Genomic DNA, 16,995 nt, shown 5'->3' with positions numbered 1-16,995 from the left:
ATTGGATTTGATCCATACCGATGTGTGCGGTCCGCTTAGCATCACAACTAAGCATGGACATGCCTACTTCATCACCTTTACCGATGACTTCGAGGTATGGGTATGTGTATTTGATGAAATACAAGTCTGAAGCCTTTGAAAGGTTCAAAGAATTCAGAAGTGAAGTAGAAAAACAGTTGGGACGAATCATCAAGACACTTCGATCGGATCGAGGTGGTGAGTACTTGAGTACCGAGTTCCAAGAATATCTTAGGGAGAATGGGATTCTCTCGCAGTGGACTCCACCCGCTACATCATAGTTGAATGGTGTTTCGGAGCGTCGTAACCGGACTTTGATGGACATGGTTCGGTCTATGATGGGGTTCACAGAGTTGCCGCCATCTTTTTGGGGATATGCGCTTGAGACAGCGGCACTGTTGTTGAACAATGTCCATTCAAAGACAATTGACAAGACAACATATGAGATATGGATGGGTAAGCCTCCCAAATATTCTTGTCTTAGAATATGGGGGTGCCCTGCTTATGTGAAGCAGGTAGTGGGAGATAAATTAGATAGTCGATCCATTTTATATTACTTTATGGGATATCCAAGGAATTCTGTTAGATATTATTTCTATCATCCCCAAGAAACAAAGGTATTTGTTTCTAGGAATGCGGCCCTTTTGAAAAAATAATTTCTATTGGATAGAAAAGGGGAGATGATAGAACTCGAAGAGGTTCGAGAGACACCCACAATTATAGAACCCACACCCGAAGAGCCAAGAGAAGAGATACAAGCTCCTAGAATATCCGAGAGAGTCTCGAGACCACCTATGAGCTATGGTCTGCTTCTTGAAGAGGGCCATGATGAGCCTTACCATGGATGTGATCCAAGGACCTTCAAGGAAGCGTTATCTGATGCCGATTCATCCAAGTGGCTTGAAGCGATGGAATCTGAGATGAATTCCATGCATTCGAACCAAGTGTGGAATCTCGTGGATCCACCTGAGGCAATTGTTCTCATAGGGTGTAAATGGATTTACAAGAGGAAACTTGGGGCGGATGAGAAGGTATTGACCTTCAAGGCGCGATTGGTGGCAAAAAGATATACTCAAAGACAAGGAGTTGACTTTGAGGAAACCTTTTCTCCAGTTGCAATGTTTAAGTCTATAAAGATATTGCTAGCCATAGCTGCATGGTATGACTATGAGATATGGCAGATGGATGTCAAGACAACCTTTCTTAATGGAGATATTAAGGAAGAGATTTACATGTCTCAACCTGAAGGGTTTACATCTGTCGGAAGTGAGCATATGGTATGCAAACGTCATAAATCTATTTATGGTCTAAAGCAGGCATCTAGGAGTTGGAACCTCAGATTCGACAGTACAATCAAAGATTTTGGTTTTACTAAGAATCCTGAGGAACTCTGTGTGTATAAGAAGGTCAGTGGGAGTGCTGTGACATTCCTGTTGCTTTATGTTGATGAAATTCTACTCATTAGGAATGATGTAGGAATGTTGCAATCAACTAAAATATGGTTAGCAAGTAAGTTCTCGATGTAGAACTTGGGTGAAACATCTTTTATATTGGGAATACAGATATATAGAGATAGATCAAGAAGATTGCTTGGTCTCACTCAGTCCACATACATGTATACCATCGTGAAGAGGTTCTTGATGGATGATTCCAAGAGAGGACTTCTACCGATGTGTCATGGCGTGTCCCTATCATAGTCTATGTCTCCCAAGACTGATGCAGAGATAGCGGCGATGACATGCATTCTGTATGCATCTGCAATTGGTAGCATCATGTATGGGATGATATTTACACGTCCTGACGTGGCTTTCTCACTAAGTGTAGTGAGTAGATATCAATCGAACCCTGGTCTTCCACACTGGAAAGCTGTGAAAGATATCCTCAAGTATTTGAGAAGGACCAATAGATTGTTCTTGGTCTATGGGGCTGGAGAAGTGAAATTTGAAGGCTATACCGACTCTAGCTTCCAAAGCGATATCGATGACTCGAAGTCAACCACTGGATTCATATTCATGCTCAATGGTGCTGCTGTCTCTTGGAAGAGTTCCAAGCAAGACAGTACAGCGGATTCCACCACTGAGGCAGAATACATTGTTGCATCACCTGCAGCAAAGGAGGCTCTTTGGATAAGGAATTTCGTCCAAGATTTGGGCGTCATTTCTAATGGAGTTGCTCCTATCCCGATGTTTGTGACAACACGAGAGCCATTGCTTAAGCAAAGCAGCCAAGGTCTCATCAGAAGTCCTAACACGTTTTGAAAAAGTACCACATCCTCCGAGAGATTGTGGAAAGAGGAGATGTCTCGATTGACAAAGTCGGCTCCGCAGATAATGTTGCTGATCCGCTAACTAAGCCTTTACCTAGACCATTATTCGAGAAGCATCGCGAATCGATGGGTTTAAAGTATATGGGTAGTTGGCTCTAGTGCAAGTGGGAGATTGTTAGAGTAGGTGCATGTCGAGCCAAGTGTTGGCCGAGTGTTCACAATGAAACTCCATGTATAAACAGTCTTTATTTTAATAATATCTGAAATTATTGTTTTGGCACATCTTTATCTGTATATTCATGCTAGTTGCATAGATAAAGTCCTTGAATATACAAATAGTAGAAATAATATGAGATGCTCAGATGATGAGTATTATGAAACTCGTATTTGGAATACTGTATATTCTAAACAGTTCCTAGTCGATTCAGCCGCCGCTAAGAAAGATATAGGCCGCTCGAGTTCGAGACTAGTATCTGCGATGTGAGTACCATGTTTCATTGGTAGGGGACATTGTGATGTCCGAGCATGCAGATAGGTGCTCTTTGTAGAGTGCATTGAACAACCCTCCATAAAGGACTTTCCAAGTGGTTCTCACTTATCGAGTGGAAACGTCCTAGTTTATGGTTGTACACCATTAGTCCTTATGACCCGGGACAATATTGAGACTCTATGTGCTAGTATTACACTTTAACTTGTTTACCGACTCTCAAGGGGTCATCAGGTGGCAAGGTTGGGTGTTTTGTCAAAACATATAGGAGTCGATGCATTGTAGTCGGGGATTCACCGCTTACCTTCGGATATGGATATCCTATGTGTATATAGTATGAAATATCTGATCAGATTATGGTGGTAATTATGTAAGAGGTTTCATAGATTACACCATCGATGCAACTACGACATGACACATAGTATCGATTCATTGACAACTCTCGATATACCAATGGTTGTCGAATCGGTCGGGATATATGAGTTGAAGGGACCGTACTGTACGCTAACCATAATTGAATGGTTCTTGCAGGCACTATCATTTGATACCTAGGGAATCATGTAAGCGATGCTGCTAGGCGTTTAACATGATTGGTTGTGCACTATCAGACTTGAGTTTTGACGTTCTTGTTATCAAGGAGTTGATAAGTAAGAATGGAGCAATTGGGGTATGCTCGTATAAGGACATGTTTAGTTTGAATCTCATGGAGATGTGAACCAACTGCTAGTTGTATCAATGAACCATTGAGGGTCACACAAGTGCTAATTTTTTAGATCTCGTTGAGAAATAAAATAGTTCAATGTGTTGAACGGCTTATAAAGGAGTTTATAAGTGTAAATAAAAATAGAAGTATGACTTCTATAAGGAGAATGTAACTTTTAATTTGAGGAAGTGTTCCTAATTTAAAAGTTGGCCAAACAAATAATGTATTTGAAAATTGTGATTTTCATAAACATTATTATGGACTAAATTAAATTAATTCAAGTGTTGAATTAATTAAACACTAGTGGGCCTAGTAGAGTCTAAATAATTAAATTAATTCAAGTGTTGAATTAATTAAACAATATTGGGTCTTGTAGAGCCCAATTAAAAATAATTATTAAACTAGTGGGCTTGAGTAAAATCAAGTAAAGGTTAAATGGTTTCAAATGTGTTTGAGACAATTTAAATATAAGTTCATGGGCCTTGTAATTGTTACAAGCCCAAGTAAAAAGCATGCTTGGAAGGTGAAGGGTTGGAGACAACTTTTGAGTTAATTGCATGACATGCACATGCAACTTTTTGATTCTACTTTTTCCACAACCAAGAAATACACTCCTCCCTCTCTCCTCCCCTCATGTTGGACGAAATTTGATGCCCTATTCTCCTCCATTTTTTCTCCTTCAATTGTTGATGAAAGCACACACTTCTCAATGAAAAATGTTCTAATTTTTCTAGTGCAAAATTAGAGTGGTTCTATCTTGTTGGTGGTGGACCTAATTTTGAAGGAAAAATTCAAGAACAAGGGAAAGCTTGTAGATTGTTGATGAAAGCACACACTTCTCATTGATAGGTATATTTTCTAAACACACTATGAATGTCATATTTTGTGTTTTTGTATTTGCTACACATTATAGAATTAGGGTGCTCGGTTTTCTTGTTGAAAAACATTTTTAAAACTTCCGTTGCGCTTTCGGTCACCTTAATCGATCCCCTTTCACAAAGAACTCGTCTTTGACAATCCGCAAAAGGAATAATCGACAAACGCCACAAAGTAAAACTATGATAAGTTTGATTTTCAATACAAAGTTAAAGTCTTGAAAAGTTTGAGAGAAAAATCAAAAGTTCGTATTTTATCAATGAAAAATAAAAAAATGTCCCAAAATTTTCGTGCAAATATGTTTAAATAATATTCAAAAATCTAGTTGCCAAATACTTTGGACTCTAAACTAGGAAAATAAATTTCTTCACGCAGGTGGCGTGCTGGGGCGATAAAGTTTGAATGCCCTTGCGCGGAGGATTTTGGAATTTCGCAGCTTGGACAATGTGTGGGGCGCTGAGGCGGTAATGTTTGGCCGCCCTAGCGCCAAACTCTCTGGACTTCACCTTGAGCAGTACATGGCACGCTGGGGCGGTAATGTTTGGCCGCCCTAGCGTGGGAGCTTTTGGTCCGAGCTCATTCTCTTCATACTTTAGCACTTTAACCACGTTCCTCGGACTCCAAACTTACTCCCGTGACTCACGAGCCCCTCAGGACTCGGTTCCTTGCTTGCAAGTTCTTCTTGATTGCTCATAAGCCCATGCAATACTTCCTTGAATCTCTTCAGTCGTCCCTTTGTTATTCGTCCCATCCGAAACTCTAACGGGTCCCATGCTTTAATTGGAGCTTGACCTACCATGATAGCATCATCCTCCCCTTCTTAAAAATTATTTGTCCTCAAATCATTGCCACCTACACAAAAATTAAACAAATTAGTAATAACAAGGATTATATGATCAACATGCTTACCTTTAAGCTCAATTTTGTAGGTGCTATCGCCACCGTGCTCCATCAACGCTTTGAACCTTATCTCCATGGTTGCCTTCATTATCAACTAACCAATTTCAACATACACCAAATAACAAACGAAACCAAATGATAAAATATAATTAACTATCACAAATAACAGATTCCTTCCCTTCTTAGGCTTAGTTAACCCAAAAAAAAATCCATATAGTCGTTGCGGTGTCAAATACTCTTAACTCACAATGATTGCTCTCAAAATCATATGAATCACCCCATTGCACTTTTGTACCATCAACATTTGCTCGCCTCCTCATCACGACTTATCAAAATCCCGCAAAGGCGAAATAATAATGCTCGGGATTGTAACGACTATATCATCACAATGAGAACAAACCACTTTGTACAAAGGTACATGAAATGGATTATAGAAGAATAAACAACAGTCTGTCGAGATATCAGACTACACCATCCTCAACATAATACAATCTCAGAACCTTAGATTCATCCCTCATTCTCCACTTTTGTAATTGCTCATCAAAAGACTAACCTGCTCGAATCATTTCCTTCAGCGTCGATTGCATTGTCAAAATAGAAAGATTACGAGCATCACCCCTAGAATAAAATGCAAGATCAAATCTCTAGATCTCTGTCTACAATGGTACGTATCTGAATAGACAACTTTGCAAGCACTGCTGTTGTAAGGCCCGAGAAGTTGATTACCGTAATCTGAAATGTTTTGGGTATATTTACCGTAATCTGAAATTAATCTGAAACGATTTAGTGATTAATTAAGGTAAATATGGACGGAAAGGATTAGACCGGGAAAGACGAGAAAAGACGCGAAATATAAGTGCGAGGGTGGCATTCGCGCACATGCGCGGCGTGTAAGCGCGCACATGCGCGGAATGTCCAGAACCTCTCGCGCATAAGCGCGAGACAGGGCGCGCATATGCGCGAGGGGGGTGAAATGTCGAGGGAGAACTCCCGAGAGTCCGACGCATATGCGCGACGTAGATGGCGCATATGCGTGTGACAGACAGAAGGTTTGGCGCATATGCGCGGGATTGATAGCGCATATGCGCGAGTGGTTGAAGGCACGAGGCAGTAGGTCTCGCGCATATGCGCGACGACTTGCGCGCATATGCGCGAGTAGTCCAGTAGCCCGGACAGTACTTCCGGCGCATATGCGCGGATCTTGGGCGCGCATATGCGCCAGTCATGCAAAACGAAAAAGAGCCACGTTTCACTTGCATGCAACCGGATGTATATGTATGTATGTATATATATATATATATATATATATATATATATATATATATGTAGTAGCCCGAATTCCGAATTGGGTAATTAACGGATTATTGGTGATTAATCATGATCGGAAGGTCTGAAGATGGTTCGGAAGCACCGAAGAGTTCGGAAGGTCCGAAGTGAGTTCGGTGGATCCGATCATTAGGTGTCAAGAGTTGATCGACACGTGCAAGTTCGGACGGTCCGAAGTGTATGTTCGGTGGATCCGAACATGAGCTGTCAAGAGCCAATGGACACGTAGAGTTCGGACGTTCCGAAGTGGTGTTCGGAGGATCCGAACATGGCCTATAAATAGTGGTCGGATTTCCTCATTTTGACTCGCCAATTCAGAGAGTTCCATAGCATTTCAGTCGTTTCTGACAGGTTCTAGTCTTGTTCCGAGATTTGGGCACTAGCGGAGAGCTGCCGGGATTGGTAGCATAGCAGCGCCGGAGTTTCGAGGCAATCGACATCAAAGGGCTGTCGACGGACGAAGGTAAACCCTAAACCTTTGGTAGTACTAGGGAGTACTGGTTTTGCTAGCCGAGCATGGTAGTATTGTTCATTGGGTATGCTTTTGATGAATAGGCTTGGATTAGACCTGTTGTCTGGTTGTTCCAGTGGATTAGGATTGCTGTGATAGAGGTACGAAAGTACTATCCGAGATATCCTGGTTGAGTATACATTCATATATGTGTTGCATGATTATGTGGTGCATTGATATATGTCATATGATGCATGCTATTGTGTCACGTTTATTACTGCACGTTGCATTTCATGTTGAGCCGTATCTTCTTCGAGATAGCCTTTGCTGTTGAGCTGTATCTCTTTCGAGATAAGCTATATCTTGGGACCGCTCAGCCCTGTCTTGTGGACGCATGGACACCGAGAGTACACAGTGGCCGACGGGTCGGGAGGGCTTCGGTGGTCCGGGACATTTTAGGTCCACGTCTGTCTTGTAGTGGATGCAGTGACCCAGAGGTGTACCGCGCGGCACTATCCACTTGGCGCCTCTAGACTGAGCATTGTTGAGATCCTTTTGTGACTCCTGTTTCTTGACTACCCCGGTATCATATCATAGCATGTGCATTTCATATAGGTTTGTATACTCATACTTTTGTACTGGGCGTTCTTATCGCTCACGTCCTCGGTTTTGTTTATCTTGGACACCCCATTCCCACGGGGCAGGCCTCAGGTTGGACAGCTCAGGAGGAGCAGGAGGAGGACGTTGAGTAGCTGGTTGGTTTAGTTTTCGGTATTGTTCTATTCGATATGGTTGTACTTGTATTTTTTAGTTGAGTTATTATAGACTTCGATTGGATTGTATATTTATAGTTTGTTGACTAATTCCGCTGTTATTTCTGATTACTGTTATTAAGTAAAGTGCATGCTTAAGTTCTTGCTTAGTAGGTGATCCTGGAACGGGTCACTACATTTATGGTATCAGAGCATGCAAAGATTTTTGGGACATTAGTAATTCTGTTTTGAGGATTTAGGAGTTGATTTTAGTTTCCTTTCAGATGTCAGGAGATGGAAGCAGTCACGGTAGTGTGGGACATGGCCGTTATGGCGATGATGTGGCTGGCCGAGAACATCGTCGTAGAGATCGTGACGGAGGACGTCACCGAGATCATGATGAAAGGAGATGTAGGAACCGTGTCAACATTATGGATTTAATGAAGATTGGCACCAACAGAGATAAAAGAGTTGAAACAACAGTTAGCAAGGTTAGCTAACGGAGACAACACATCTGGTTTTGCAATCCAAACAGATGGAACCTTGTGTCTGTCAGAAAGAATCGTAGTTCCAGAAGATTCTAAATTGAGAGACGAGATTTTATCTCAAGCTCATAGGAGTAAGTTGAGTATCCACCCTGAAAGCATGGAAATGTATAAGGATTTGGAAACCAAGTTTTGGTGGAAAGGTATGAAGAGAAGTATTTACCAGTTTGTAGCCAAGTGTTTGGTGTGTCTGAGATGTAATAACAATGATTGATATTTCATTTTGTTCATCCTCTAAGCCTGATTTCGAGAACGAAATCGTTTTTAAGAGGGGGAGAATGTAGTAGCCCGAATTCCGAATTGGGTAATTAACGGATTATTGGTGATTAATCATGATCGGAAGGTCTGAAGATGGTTCGGAAGCACCGAAGAGTTCGGAAGGTCCGAAGTGAGTTCGGTGGATCCGATCATTAGGTGTCAAGAGTTGATCGACACGTGCAAGTTCGGACGGTCCGAAGTGTATGTTCGGTGGATCCGAACATGAGCTGTCAAGAGCCAATGGACACGTAGAGTTCGGACGTTCCGAAGTGGTGTTCGGAGGATCCGAACATGGCCTATAAATAGTGGTCGGATTTCCTCATTTTGACTCGCCAATTCAGAGAGTTCCATAGCATTTCAGTCGTTTCTGACAGGTTCTATTCTTGTTCCGAGATTTGGGCACTAGCGGAGAGCTGCCGGGATTGGTAGCATAGCAGCGCCGGAGTTTCGAGGCAATCGACATCAAAGGGCTGTCGACGGACGAAGGTAAACCCTAAACCTTTGGTAGTACTAGGGAGTACTGGTTTTGCTAGCCGAGCATGGTAGTATTGTTCATTGGGTATGCTTTTGATGAATAGGCTTGGATTAGACCTGTTGTCTGGTTGTTCCAGTGGATTAGGATTGCTGTGATAGAGGTACGAAAGTACTATCCGAGATATCCTGGTTGAGTATACATTCATATATGTGTTGCATGATTATGTGGTGCATTGATATATGTCATATGATGCATGCTATTGTGTCACGTTTATTACTGCACGTTGCATTTCATGTTGAGCCGTATCTTCTTCGAGATAGCCTTTGCTGTTGAGCTGTATCTCTTTCGAGATAAGCTATATCTTGGGACCGCTCAGCCCTGTCTTGTGGACGCATGGACACCGAGAGTACACAGTGGCCGACGGGTCGGGAGGGCTTCGGTGGTCCGGGACATTTTAGGTCCACGTCTGTCTTGTAGTGGATGCAGTGACCCAGAGGTGTACCGCGCGGCACTATCCACTTGGCGCCTCTAGACTGAGCATTGTTGAGATCCTTTTGTGACTCCTGTTTCTTGACTACCCCGGTATCATATCATAGCATGTGCATTTCATATAGGTTTGTATACTCATACTTTTGTACTGGGCGTTCTTATCGCTCACGTCCTCGGTTTTGTTTATCTTGGACACCCCATTCCCACGGGGCAGGCCTCAGGTTGGACAGCTCAGGAGGAGCAGGAGGAGGACGTTGAGTAGCTGGTTGGTTTAGTTTTCGGTATTGTTCTATTCGATATGGTTGTACTTGTATTTTTTAGTTGAGTTATTATAGACTTCGATTGGATTGTATATTTATAGTTTGTTGACTAATTCCGCTGTTATTTCTGATTACTGTTATTAAGTAAAGTGCATGCTTAAGTTCTTGCTTAGTAGGTGATCCTGGAACGGGTCACTACAATATATATATTCATTCCTTCCTTATCAACTGAAAGAATCGAGAAAAGGGTCGAAGAAGTTTGCCAGAAATCCTTACGCCTTTTTATTTTGATCCGTCCGTCTGATTTTGAATCCGACTTCAGTACCGAGTTCCTAGCGACGTAGGCTACAACTGGACGTAAGTTTTTCTACGTTGTGACATGTTTTGAAATTATGCTATTGTCAGAATTGAATAGGATTCATATATGATGTTCTTGTTATGTTAGACATCATAGAATCGAAGTCAGATTGAGAAACGGACTGTTTATATAATTGTTATGATTTTCAGAGTCGATTGGACTGCGATTTCATATCATAATTATATTATTATTCAGATTTTGAGTTGTATCGATATTGATTATGAGTTCTGATATTATATCTGTGATGTTTGGATTGACGGGGTTGCCGAGACAATATTGTTATGCCGTGGAAACATCAGTTGATTGATATTGATCAGATTCGGTATTAATTTAGAGGATGTTACGATACCGTATGTCGATTGACATAGATCAGATTGTATTGTGATTTGAATATTGATCAGAACATGTATTGAATTTAGTTGTTTATTGATATTATATCTGTTCGGTATTGTTATTACCAGATTGAGAATGGACCGAGGTAGATTCGGGACTTCTTCTTCTTCTTCTTCTTCGGAGCGAGAAGATAAAGGTATAAATTAATGTTGAGTTGGGATTGCACAACTCGAGTGAGGTTTGGCTCGAGTTTCCCTATATCACATACTTTATTTTATTGCATAGATATTTGCAATGAATGAATTAATCTGCTTGATTTCTTGATTGATAGATAGCAGGTATTAGAAGAGTGATCTTGTGACAGAAGTACCTGATAGTGGCGGGATCTCCACGGGCACATTGCGTGATGTTACAAGATAGTCTATTGGCGATAGAGCCAAAGTCTTTCACCGGATGTTTGGCTATCGATGTGGATAGAATTAGAGATTTTTCTATTACTGGTGATCGATACCGTATCGATGTGGATAGCCGGAGCTTTTTCTATTACTTTTGATCGATGTTATATCGATGTGGATAGAATCGAGCTTCTTCTATTACTGGTAATCGATACTATCTCGATGTGGATAGAATCAGACCTTTTTCTATTACTGTGATCGATACCATATCAACGTGAATAGAACTGGAGTCTTTTCTATTACTGTTGGTCGATATAAGAATGCCAACATTTGGAAACCGGGATCCCTAGGCCAAGAATGAGTCTAGTCTAAAACGTAAAGTCAAGAGTCTGATTGACAATTATATTGATTTATATTAATTGATGTTGATTATGTTCCTGAATATGGTACATGTCGATTTATGTTCCTGATTAAGGTAAATGTTTAGAATAGAATTTATTCTTGATATTGATTTATGTTCCTGATTAGGGTACATGGTTTAGAATATGATTTATTCTTGTTAGTGATTTATGTCATGATTTTGATATATGATATGATTTTCTGTTATATGCTTTTATATTGTTTATATGATTGCATGTATACATGATTTATACTGGGAATATAATTCTCACCGGAGTTATCCGGCTGTTGTCTTGTTTGTATGTGTGCATGACAACAGGTGGGATAAGATCAGGGTCAAGAAGAGAACGAGGCTGGACTAGATAGCGTGGAGATCCGGGCTTCAGAAGCAACTTAGGATCAGTACTGATATATAGTTGAACCTAGTTGAATTATTGTAGATCACACAATAATTGTATGTTATGTTTAATATGTAAATTGAATTTAATTACATTACGTTTCCGCTTTGCATTTTAAAAAAAACATTTAGACCTTTTTTATTATAATGGTTTGAATTATTCCTAAAGACGATTAAGGAATGAATTAGCGTCCGGGTCCCCACAGCTGTCTTTTTACTCAATGCGTCGGCTACCACATTAGCCTTGCCCAGGTGGTAGCTAATGTCGTAGTCATAGTCCTTCACCAGCTCTAACTATCTCCGTTGTCTCATATCCAGATCTTTCTGTGTGAAAAAGCACTTCAAACTCTTGTTGTGAGGCCCGGGGCCGAAGAGGGCGGGGGGTGATTGCCAGTGCCATCAGTTGCACGGACAATGAGCGGCTCCTGGTAGGCTTCTAGGTAGAGGGAACATGAATGAAACGACCCACACGGGAATGAGAGGGATTCCGAGACTGTTCAATGTAATGGACTGTACAGTTGAAGACGGCTTTAAAGATTTGATTGGTAATGCTCATATCACGAAGGTGCATCTTCTCTTCGGTAGCTCCTCACATAAGAACTCCAAAGTTAAGCGTGCTTGTCTTGGGGCAATTTTTGGGATGGGTGACCTACTGGGAAGTCTCCCAGGGTGCGTGTGAGTGAGGACATAAGCACGCTGGAAAGACCCGTCTTGGTACAGTGAGGACAGTCGTCGAATCTGAGGCGTTACAGTTGGTATCAGAGCCGACCTCTCTTAGTACGGTGTGGTTCGGGGACGAACCAAGCGGAAGCTGGTGGGCATGTGAGGCCCGGGGCCGAAGAGGGCGGGGGGTGATCGCCGGTGCTATCAGTTGCACGGACAATGAGCGGCTCCTGGCATGCTTCTAGGTGGAGGGAACATGAATGAACCGACCCACACGGGAATGAGAGGGATTCCGAGACTGTTCAATGTAATGGACTGTACAGTTGAAGACGGCTTTAAAGATTTGATTGGTACTGCTCATATCACGAAGGTGCATCTTCTTTTCGGTAGCTCCTCACATAAGAACTCCAAAGTTAAGCGTGCTTGTCTTGGGGCAATTTTTGGGATGGTGACCTCCTGGAAAGTCTCCCAGGGTGCTTGTGAGTGAGGACATAAGCACGCTGGAAAGACCCGTCTTGGTACAGTGAGGACAGTCGTCGAATCTGAGGCGTTACAGTTGGTATCAGAGCCGACCTCTCTTAGTACGGTGTGGTTCGGGGACGAACCAAGCGGAAGCTGGTGGGCATGTGAGGCCCGGGGCCGAAGAGGGCGGGGGGTGATCGCCGGTGCCATCAGTTGCACGGACAATGAGCGGCTCCTGGCATGCTTCTAGGTGGAGGGAACATGAATGAACCGACCCACACGGGAATGAGAGGGATTCCGAGACTGTTCAATGTAATGGACTGTACAGTTGAAGACGGCTATAAAGATTTGATTGGTACTGCTCATATCACGAAGGTGCATTTTTTTTTCGGTAGCTCATACATAAGAACTCCAAAGTTAAGCGTGCTTGTCTTGGGGCAATTTTTGGGATGGGTGACCTCCTTGGAAGTCTCCCAGGGTGCGTGTGAGTGAGTACATAAGCATGCTGGAAAGACCCGTCTTGGTACAGTGAGGACAGTCGTCGAATCTGGGATGTTGTACTTGTGATCTATGAAAATTTTGCACTTCTCCCCATACAGATAGTGTCTCCAAATATTCAGAGTAAATACTATTGCTGCTAGCTCGAGGTCATGATTCGGTTAATTCTTCTCATGAAACCTTCAGCTGTCTGGATGCATAGGCTATCACTCTGTCATGCTGCATCAGAACTGCGCACAAACCAAGATTCAAAGCATACATGTATAGCACATACTCCCCTTGCCCTAATCACCCTTAGATTCATCCCTCATTCTCCACTTTTGTAATTGCTCATCAGAAGATTGACCTGCTCGAATCCTGTCCTTTAGCGTCAATTGTATTGTCAGGGTAGAAATATTACGAGCATCGCCCCTAGAATAAACTGCAAGATCAAATCTCTAGATCTCTGTCTACAATGGTATCTGAATAGACAAATTTGCAACCACTGCAGTCTTCTTACTCAGTGCGTCGGATACCACATTAGTCTTGCCCGGGTGGTAGCTAATGTCGTAATCATAGTCCTTTACTAGCTCTAACTATAAGTGCTGTCTCATATCTAGATCTTTCTCTGTGAAAAAATACTTCAAACTTTTGTGATCTATGAAAATTTTGCACTTTTCTCCATATAGATAGTGTCTCCAAATCTTCAGCCAATGCTATTGCTGCTAGCTCAAGGTCATGATTTAGGTAATTCTTCTCATGAAACCTTCAGTTGTCTGGATGCATAGTCTATCACTCTTTCATGCTGCATAAGAACTGCGCACATACCAAGCTTCGAAGCATTAAAGGCACGCTGCTCAAATTCTGGTTTACTTTTTGTTTCAAACATACATCCAAGAAAACGAAGGAAGATTATGTATCCTGTGCTGACTCACCAGCTCAATTGTTGACTTCTTCCAAAAACGTTCCTACTAAATTAACGAATTAGATGAAATGACACCAGAAAATTTGTACCTGAAGGGTTACATAGAACTTCAACCCTTCATTGATGTTCTCCTTGATCTCTCGGTATTTCGCGATGGCGGCTTCAATCTGTTTATAGCTCCTCTCACGAGATGCTGAGAGATCATAAACAAAGGAATATCATACAGAGTTTGTACTGGAAAATAGACTACATTTGCTTCAAGTAATTTAATAACTGAGTGTCGAAGATGTTCCTGCATGAGAAAGAAACTTGTTTTCCTGCTTATTGGTACTATAATGGTAACCTGTTTGGTTCATCAAGTAAAAGCTAAATACATCCTCGGATCATCACCCATCGGAAAGAGGACGCAATAAAAATAAGAAATACTGTAAGAAAATTGTATACATGGGTAATTAACATGGACACTCCTTGAGTGATGTCTAATTATAAAACACCAACTGAAATTTGAATACTACAGCGAAAGCTCCACAAATTTAGCTAAACAATAGGGACATCCTCTGAGGTTAATTTGCCTTACATTTATGACACTGTTTGAAGGGGTTTAACCTTAGAATTAGAAAATGTAATCAAAATTACTTAAATCCAAGGAACGTTTATATAATTAGATCCAATCTCAAGGGTGTTGGGGTCTGTCATTTACCCTAATAAATAGGTAATAAGCCTACGTCCTACATAATTTATTGTCCCTTGGGATACGCGTGAAATGCACTTGGTTTGATTTAGAAAGAGCTCATATTTATTCTTTGATAAAGTTGAGACCCATGTGATTTAAGACTAAATCATTAGACACTAAATTACTAAACAAATAACTGAAAGGCCACTGCTTAATCTCTTCGAAGAAAAATGCATCAAATAGAAAAAATTATTTAGATACATTAAGAAAACAGATTTCGAATAAACTCGGAGTTCTTGACAAGGCAATTTACAAGTTCCCCCCAACAGCATATCTAGAACAAATAGCACAATCCAAATAGTATGCAGAATGGCATACCTTTATAATCTTCAACGTTAAAGATAGCGGCAAACTCATCATTTTGGGACTGTAGGGGGATAAAATACCACGTTAGATGTTTTAATTTTTTCAATATGTGCAACAATCCATGGGAAATGATTTCTAAGATAGAAACAAATAAATCAGATGAAAGCAGACAACGCTTGAAATATAGCTTTGGGTATGATAAAGACTGGTAAATGATATGGCAAATTTAAATAAATAGTATCAGCATGAAATTGGATAAACGAGGAATGAGCACTTTATAAGCAGTCTGACTAACTAGTGTGCCTATTTTCCTTAATGGGGAAATGATTTCTACGATAGAAATAAATCAGATGAAGGCAGAAAACACTTGAAATATAGCTTTGGGCATGATAAAGACTGACAAATCATATGGCAACTTTAAATAAATATCAGCATTAAATTGCGTAAACGAGGAAGGGATGCTTTATAAGCAGTTGACTAACTAGTATGCCTATTTTCCTGATGGTTCAACCAACGACAAAACAATCTTCATGACAATGAAGGAGAACAGATGTAATCAAGTATATTCCATGCATTTTCACCACAAAAATCATGATGGCGCTACAAGCAAGCATAGTAAGCCAACTAGCCACAAAAAGTCCTGATGAATCAACAAATTTTAATTTACAGGTCGAAGAACCTACATGAACACTACCACAATTTTAAGATTGCCATTGATATGGCAACAAAATTTAGACCTGGATGTGCCTTAACAGTTGTTCTTGGGCTTCAAGGTTTTGAGCAATTTCTTCACAAATGTGATTGTACTTTGATATCTCCTTTCTAAAAAGATCCTCGTGGGAACCAGTGGAGTTCATCAACTTGGGCAGTATATCATCCTACGTCACAAACCACAAGTACATCAAGCCAAACTAAATACTCAACATGTTTCAGGGTAAAGAGCAAAATCAATAAAGCAGGTAATCAAAGAGAATTGAAGGGTTGAATCAAACATTACTATATAGGTGAACTCCAAACATAAACATTTGTAATGAACTCCATCATTTATGCAAAAAAGCTATGAGCCAAAATGCACAAAACATCTGATCCACAAAACTGAAAAACCTAAAAAAATAAATAACGATATCATAAGAGTAGATGTAATTTCTAAGCACCTCCACATAGCTAACCGACCAAATACACCGGCAAGGGTTTAAATTGAATGCACAAGCTGGAGATGGAGAACAAAAGCATCACCACCCAGTGCAATTTCACTATGCAAACTTAACAAAAACATGATCGTTAAAAAGCCAGCCCCATCTTACCTTCCTCTTCATCTCTTTCAGCATGTCTTCAAGACCTGCCCTCTGAGCTCCAAGGGTTTCCAGTTGCCTCTGCAAAAACATGAAATCAATCATAAGCATTTTAATACTGCTCAGTCCACAAAAAGATTCTAACATCATTCTGAAACATTCGAGGAGCTACAAGAATAGTTTTATTAAAATAATACATAAAGTAACAAAGAATTATTCATGCATAGAACTAATATTTCTAACAAAGTTAATTGCACAATTGAAAATTTCATTTAGTTTTAAAAAGTGAATAAAATTTAATGGCAAGGACAGTACAAACATAAATAACAAATCATGTGAGACATCAATAACAACAAAATGAAAGCAGTCCACAACACTAGACAGTTTTCTGCATCTAACAACATTTGTTTCATTTCAGAAGCATGTCCAGAAATAACACCGCTGAAGTA

At 40.8% G+C, this 16,995-nt stretch overlaps 1 protein-coding gene across 1 annotated transcript in view; it reads right to left on the bottom strand.

The window, feature by feature from the left end:
- Positions 1-16,995, bottom strand: part of LOC140835405 (vacuolar-sorting protein BRO1-like) — a 67,856-nt gene that overhangs the window by 37,191 nt on the left and 13,670 nt on the right. Inside the window, 4 exon segments of the mRNA XM_073200897.1 lie at positions 14,305-14,408; positions 15,267-15,315; positions 15,992-16,132; positions 16,559-16,627. Coding sequence (XP_073056998.1) covers positions 14,305-14,408; positions 15,267-15,315; positions 15,992-16,132; positions 16,559-16,627 — 363 coding nt within the window.

Source organism: Primulina eburnea, chromosome 6 (genome assembly GCF_022965805.1).
Source record: "Primulina eburnea isolate SZY01 chromosome 6, ASM2296580v1, whole genome shotgun sequence".
Classification (NCBI taxonomy): domain Eukaryota; kingdom Viridiplantae; phylum Streptophyta; class Magnoliopsida; order Lamiales; family Gesneriaceae; genus Primulina; species Primulina eburnea.
Note: the sequence above shows the minus strand (reverse complement) of the source record. Positions and strands in the feature narration are given on the sequence as shown.